Below are 7,591 nucleotides of genomic sequence, written 5' to 3'. Positions count from 1 at the left end.
TTCAACAGGGATGGCACAAAAGGAGAACAAATTTCCCAGAACGGTTTGCCGTCAGACCAGGAATCTCCACGGGTTAGTTACCGCTCCCAAACCTACCAAAACTACAAAAACTTTAATAGCAGATGGACAGCCAATGACCGGCCTAGGTCTGGACTGTGACATACCAAACCATTTGCAACAAAACCCACCTTTGTTCAGTATTAGTTTAAATCTTTGGCTTCAAAAGCCCCTTTCTGCTTTTCTCTTTCCCCAGCCAGTGACTTTTATTTAATCAGTAGCACTTTGGATATATATATTGCTTGACTCTAATCCTTTCTTCTTTGAATCTCTTCACTGACACTCAGCTGCTTTAAAATGACACATTTATTTCATGTTATTTACTGTGAGTTTTTCATGTCATTAATAGCATTAAGATTTTACAGCTAAACCATCCTTTATATGAGTAATTGAGATATAATGAGATTACATCATAATGAAGAAGAGAACTATAAACTGACAGGTATGACGCATCCAGTTATACTAACAGGTTTCAGCACGGCAACATTATTAAATCAGCTGCATTAGCAAGTGAGTTATTTACAAGCCGAAGATAATATATGCAAGTCAGCTTTGGAATCAGAAGGCCACGGGGGAGGGGAGAATTATAACTACCAAAAATAAAAGCCTAAAGGTTAGTTGTGTAACATTCCATGCAGAATGAATGCAATGGCTGAAGATAAAAATAAAGAGAGAAATAGAACTGGATTTATCTTGGCATTTAATCTGTATATGAAGTTTTGATCTTCCTGCATAAATGTTAGTTTTGCCCTTGTTTCTACCCAGTTCACACTAGAGTAACTTCATCACCTGAGATGAAGACATACCGGATTTGCTAGAGTCACCTTGAACAGATATTGGCCCATGAGTGGAACTGCAGTGCTTTCCTTAAAAAAACAAAACAAAAAAACCAAATTGAGGTGTCTGCATAAGATCTCAAATGTTTGGCTGGATGGGACTTGAATCATTTTTGCTGTATTTATATGAGTATTTGTTGCCACCAAGCAATGTCCCAACGAAGTCAACAAGAATACATGTGAATAAGTACAGTAAGATTTAGCTTCCTATGTGCAACCTTTAAAAATTGTCAGTAAATGCATCTATTTTTAACAACAAAATGCTTGAAAATCTGTTCACTTCTTGGATACCTTTTGGGAGAAGTCTCAAGTCAGGGGTCCTCTTCTGGAAGACTGATTCCACCACCACGCAGAGCAGGCCAAAAAACGTTGCTACTCCCTGTTGTGACTCTGGGCATGAGCCTGAGGGCCAAGGGTCACTTTAGGGAATTGAGAAGAAAAGACACCTGACAGGTTCAGGCCTACGAGCATTAGCAGCTGCTATAGACGTGCGGGGAGCTTGCTCCAATGCACTGAAAAACCAGCATGTTGGAACAGACTCGATTTAATTGAGTCTTCTGGAGCATGGAAATTGACGTGCTCTGGCAGCCTTCCACATCACATATCAGCATCCCTGTGCATCCCCATGCTGAAAAAATAGAGGCAGGGCACTTTGAAATAAAACACATTAAATAAGCTTTAGTTCAAAGCACCCCACTGCCATTTTTTCAGCACGGTGACGCATGGGTGCTCTGATGCATGTGACATGCAGGCACTTTAGAGCGTCCCAGAGCACGGATAAAAATGCCCAAAGTTTGTAATTAAGTTAGCAGCAGAAATGCAGAGCCCTGGGCTCAGGCTGTGGCAGGAAATAGCTTTTAGTATTTTATCTTTAAAATGCCTGTCCTTTCTTTTGGGTCAGCATGCATATTCTTTTAATACTCTGAGATGTCAAGCAGTTTTTCTGTGTTCTTCTTCCTCCCTATTTAAATAAAGCACATCAGTTCACCTTTCTGTTGGAATGACAAAATGATCAGATGGTTTAAAAAGCCAGAGCTGCATAAAGTGATGCTGTGATTAAAAGTGGCAGGGATTTCAGAGGGCCTGCTGTGACCTGATAAAACTTCTGCAAAGAACCTGCCTTCCAAGGGCTTACTATAACCTCCTTCATCTTTTGTTTCAGTGTTGTTTTTATTACCTGTTATCTCTATATAATGCATCTTCATGTTAGTTTTTCCCCCTGCAAGTAGATCTGTTAAGGAGAGCTTTTTAGCCCACAATTTCATGAACCTTGTGTTGTGATAAAGCAAATGTATGCCAGTTTTGCTGTTTGTGACTAAAAGTTGGTATCTGCTGCTGTCAGTTATCTGAGCAGTGCAACTTTTTTGGCTGAGTTTATAAGTCTGGAAGACGACTAGATAGGATGTTCTCCAACGATTGTACTTTTGCTATAACTTGTCTTTCCATTTCATGATGCATGTCTTCTTTTTTTTTCTTTTGTCAGGATAACAGCATATAGCTTCTTAATGCTTTATTTTAATAACTTTAAAATATAAACAAATGTTCTCATGGTTACCCTACACAAGTGTTGGGTCTCTTGTGCCTTTAAGAGTATTAGAGTCCATATAAAACAGCGCTATTGCTTCACATTTAGCAGGTGGTAGAGCCTTCAGGTATATTCTGGTCAAGAATGGGTACATATAAACCGGTTCCATTTTTTTATTCCTAGAATTGAATGCAAGGCAAATGAATAAAATTATAAGGGAGGAGTAAAAGATTTTCACGTATTAATTATGGCCTACATTTTTTCTTAAAAACCTGTAAACTTTCTCTACCAGAATAGTTTGTAAACTGTAATTTAGTAGCATTTGAAAAAGGCACATATGTCTCTAGTCACTGAGCTGCAGTGCAGACTCGAGATGATGAACTCAGTATAATGTTGCTTCATGCACTATGAAAATCAAAGAGGTGTTTTTAGTCATATCACCAGCTGTCTTGTTGCATGTCACAGTAATGATTTAAATACCTCAAAAATAGAAGCTAGCCTCTAAACTACTTGCAACTAACCTCCCATAAACATTCACCCTGAAGAAAAATGTATTTGTGCGTGCTAACTGTTACATTGTTGTAACCAGTACAGTTTGCTATTAACGTTTGTCCTCTGTTGTGTTGTGTCTGCATGCTTGAAGCATGTTTCCATTAAAGTTTATTTAGCTCCCATTATCTTTTCTATTTTCATGGCACATTCTTTGCATAAATGTTTGTGGTTCATGTGTAATTTATTTTGCTCACTTTGTTAATTTTGGAAAATATAGGAAAGAAAAACAATCCCAGTGAAGAGCACCTGAAAAGCTTTCATAGCCTAGCCTAACTGTAGTTGTTTTAGTTTGCCATATGTGTTTTTTTTTAAATTTCAGTTCAGCTATTAAAATCAGTAGCTAAATTATGAGTGGAAGTAGATGGTTCTTGTTGTGTAATTAAAACTGACAGCATTGAAAACCACAGGATTGCATACTGCATCACTGAGTTATTTCTCTCTCCCGTAAAATCATTCTAACTAGACTTGCAGTGGCTTTACTGAAAAATTGCCTGCTTTATCTAAGATGAATAGATAAGGGTCCCTCTATCTGTGAAATTCTTGTATCCTCCCTGTACTTACTACAGAATATATGATAAATTCTGCAAATGCTGAAGTTAGCTTATAGTTAATTTCATAGTGTTATACTGTACAAGGATAGGCAAGTATTTATTTTACTGTTATCTGCAATTGTATATAGACTGTATACAAGTCCCATGATTTATCATAATTATTCCCTAAAATGTCATAAAATCCCAGTATACAACAAATCTGTCTCTTAAAAATAAGAATTTGTTTGAAGTTCAGTGATTAAGATGTCACTAGTGAAAAAGCCTTTTCCTTTTATTAGACATGAACAGATTGTTGGCTTGATTTGCTTTCCATCTGTATCTTGGTAACCAGAGAGGATAGCGTTAGGATCTTTTTCTTCTGCAACATATTTTGTTTTATTTTTATACTTGTTTAAAAGTGGCAGTCACCAATAGTATATATTTCATACAGTTTTCAGAATAAGTGCTGGAGACAATTTTGCTAATGTTAAAAAAAAAAATACTGATGGGAAATAGAAGCATAGTCTAAAGTGGATATTCTCAAGTGGCACTTTTTCCAAAAAATCAGGCTACAGGATTGTATGTCTCTAGCTATAGATTTCTATAGATTGAATATACCTGAAATCAGTTGTGATTCTTTCCCTGTTTCAGTGGTGTAGTGTCTGTACTCAAGATTTAGTTTGTTTAAAGGCAGTTAACCAACCCTTCCCATATGCATAACAAGTTTACACTTAGCTTTTTCTAGGGCTCTGTATTTAAAGTACAAAGGTGCAAGATGAAATATTTCACAGTTGATAGGTTCATGAAAATGGTAGCAAATTTAGAATTTGTCTCACAATTCTGCTGCTTTTGAATTGTTCAGACCTATGCGGCAGTAGGAGTGTCTAATTATTGTGCCATTTACCAATACCTGCTTGTCTGCATAAAAATGGTACAGACTGTTTGTAATCTACTAGAGCATTAGCAGCACTGAGCTTTAGTAACTCGCTAATAATAATGCTACACACTGGTTGTGTAACTCCTGGGCTGCTACCAATGGCTCTACGCGTCTAAGTAATGGTACAGGGAAAAATAAACCTGGGATCAAGCTGCATTTCAAAAGCACATAGCCATTAGGATTCCAATTTAAAATGAGTTTTGGACGAATGGCTCCTGAAGACGTCGACAGCTTGACCAGTCAGAGCTGCTGGAAAGTTGGCTGCTGACTAGGCTATCTCGATCACAGTGCAGCAGGCAACGCGATCAACAAAGCGAGTGATGGGCAAGGCCTTGGTTCTGTCTTTGTTTGGGGGTAAATAGCTGTGTGATGTTGAGTGACTGTGGTGGTTTCCAGTTCCTTTAACATAAATCCAATTTACCTAATAAGAGAGTCTGAAACAAACTTGATCAATTGATGTTTGACTTCTCTCATTTTCCCCGTCTTTAAGATCCAAATCCTAACTGGGATCGTGGACATTAAATGCATGGTGTAATCTTCCTAATTTCTGCATGTTTTGATTATGTTGTGTCACCTGGGAGGAGGGGAGTGGGAGTGGGGCTAAAGAGCATTTACAGAAACCAATTGGTTGTACAAAATATCTCAACAGCGTTTTTGTGAATGCTCCTGAATAGTACAGAAGATACTTTCTGTTGAATATGTTTCTATTTTATTTTATTTTAAACTTACAACATTAATGTTAAAATGTATGTAAGGTGGCTGATGTGTATAACTTCTTGTTTTCTCTTATGTTTACAGAAGTGTGATTGTTACTGTTGCAAGTCTTTGAGCACTTAGCAATGGTATCAAATCTCTCATTTAGGAGGGACAATATACAAAAAATAGAGATTGAATAGCTGAGCAAAGTGCAGTAAAACTCACACTGATGTTTAGTTACTCTTATTTTCCTATTTCTTCACCTATAAAATGGGTACTAATCAATTCATACCTTCTAATTTCCTTGGCCTACTGTGTCTCCATGAAGTGTGAGAATGATTTTACTGGACTGTCTCACTGTATAGATAAAGTTTATACACAGCCACATTGTGCAAGAGAGCAAATTAACTGCAAGAGGGTGTAACTTTGTGAGGCTATTCACTGACTGGTTTTCTTCACTGTTCCTAGATGGCAGAAACAGTAGAGACAAATGAAATGGTCAATGGAGCTGCAGAGCAGAGGACAAGTTCAAAAGAATCTAGTCCTGTTCCTTCCCCAACAACAGACCGCAAAGCCAAGACTGCCATTCAGGCTCAGACGGCTGCTACCCTTCCAGCCAAAACACAGGAGACCCCATCTGCTCAGATGGAGGGCTTCTTGCACCGTAAACATGAATGGGAGACGCACAGCAAGAAAGCCTCAAGCAGGTAAAATAACTAGTGTTTAATGCAAATAAAAGTTTTGCATCTTAATAAAAACTGTGTTAGGTGAAGGACATAATATAAAGCCCAATGTAAAAGCTGTCTTAATTGAAGCAGCTGTCTTTATTTAAACAGTCACAGTTAAATAGTTATCAGATAGAGAAGAACCAAGTCATGATAAGTTACTTACCATGTTTTAGGTTGTTTTAGTTATTACTTTGTCTCTTCTCTGGGATCCCACACGATATCCATTTGCCTCTTCTTTAGGAGGTCCTATGTTGCTTCAGCTATTTCCCCACTGTTTACATATATCTCTACTCTATATCTTATGTACATTTTCCTTTTGATCCAGTCAGAACCCATTGTAGTTTACAAAATACCTCTCTGTGTAAACTGTGCAACATTTTTGTAAACAAAACAATAGCTTCTTATCTTGGGAATGCTGCATTCCCATACAGTTTGAGTAACATTCTCCTGCTAATCTATATTTTGCAGATCAGATAGACCTCTCTTAGGGATTAAATAGATCTCCCAGTAAAACAAGGAAACCTAGAATTTAGCTTTATTTTTTGCTGCAAACATCCAAACATTCTGGGAGCCCTGTTCAGCTTATCATAATGGCCTCCTCAGAACAGCTACGAACACTTAGACATTTTGGTTGACATGACCCTTAATCATTTGTTATCCAGCATGTAGATCTCCTTGTTGTTTGTATTACAGCAGCTATTAGAAGCCTTAGCCAAACCCAGAGGCACCGTTGTTTTAGGATGGCCAACCCACGGCATGCATGTTACAAGTGAAAAGGCAGCTACTGTTCTGTGGCATACAAACCCTGAGCATGCAGTAAATAGAAGCACCAGGATGGAGCCAGCAGGGGCCTTGAAGCTACTGGCTTTGAGGAGCAGAGTGGGAGCACCATGCTGCTGCAAGAGGAGGTGTCAGGTGCTACCACCAAGAGCCAGGTTAACCCTTCTGTGGTCATGCAGCCTCACCAGATTCAGGTCTTTGGATCCTCACTCACCATATAAATCTGCAGTGATTGCGGTGATACCTCACTCCCAGCAGCATTTTGTCTCTGCTCTGATCCTCCGTGCCAGTGTCTCAGGACATATATTAGGTATGCCTTTGGGGGTAGAGATGAGAGTAGCACTGGGGGAAGAGCCACGGCTGAGCTTGTGGCACACCTGCCAGAAAGGTTGGTCACCACTGGTATAAACGCATGTTAAAAGAGAGTTACCTCTCCTGAAGAGTTGACAGTGTAAATAGATAAGACAGACAACGGTAGAAGAAAAATGTTGTTGTCCCCCATTTTAAGGACAGACAACACAAGAAACAAGAAATGAAGCAACTTGCCTGACTTCACACAAAAAAATTGTAGCAGAGCTGGGACTTGATTTTGGACCTCTCAAATCCTGGTGTAATATCACAGCTAGAAGTCCACAGGAAAAGAAAAAGGCATCAGAATATTATTCAGAGCTTCCAGAATTGTAGCTATGTACACGCTGGCCCCTTCCACCTATCCTGTAATCTCCTTGGAACAGAACCACTGGTGAAAATGATTATATCCATCCTCGTTGATTCTAAGGACCTGGCCCTGCATTTCCCGTGGAGCAGAGCTCTTGTTTGCATGTGGCGGCAAAAACAGATGCTAAGTGATCACTGAGGGGAAGTACTATGGAAGCCATGGCTATAACTTTACTGGAAAGTATTGATGGAAGTTGAGAGTGGAGAGTTAATATGGAATATTGGGTAGTAGC

The 7,591-nt window shown here is 38.8% G+C and overlaps 1 protein-coding gene across 1 annotated transcript in view; it reads left to right on the top strand.

The window, feature by feature from the left end:
* The window catches only part of SPTBN1 (spectrin beta, non-erythrocytic 1), a 261,640-nt gene that overhangs the window by 238,166 nt on the left and 15,883 nt on the right, over nucleotides 1–7,591 (top strand). The window contains exon 32 of the mRNA XM_019508070.1: nucleotides 5,602–5,840. Coding sequence (XP_019363615.1) covers nucleotides 5,602–5,840 — 239 coding nt within the window. The remainder of the gene's footprint in view (nucleotides 1–5,601; nucleotides 5,841–7,591) is intronic.

The sequence above is a fragment of the Gavialis gangeticus genome, unplaced genomic scaffold, assembly GCF_001723915.1.
Source record: "Gavialis gangeticus isolate Ggan-Ray unplaced genomic scaffold, GavGan_comp1, whole genome shotgun sequence".
NCBI classification, from domain to species: Eukaryota; Metazoa; Chordata; order Crocodylia; family Gavialidae; genus Gavialis; species Gavialis gangeticus.
Note: the sequence above shows the minus strand (reverse complement) of the source record. Positions and strands in the feature narration are given on the sequence as shown.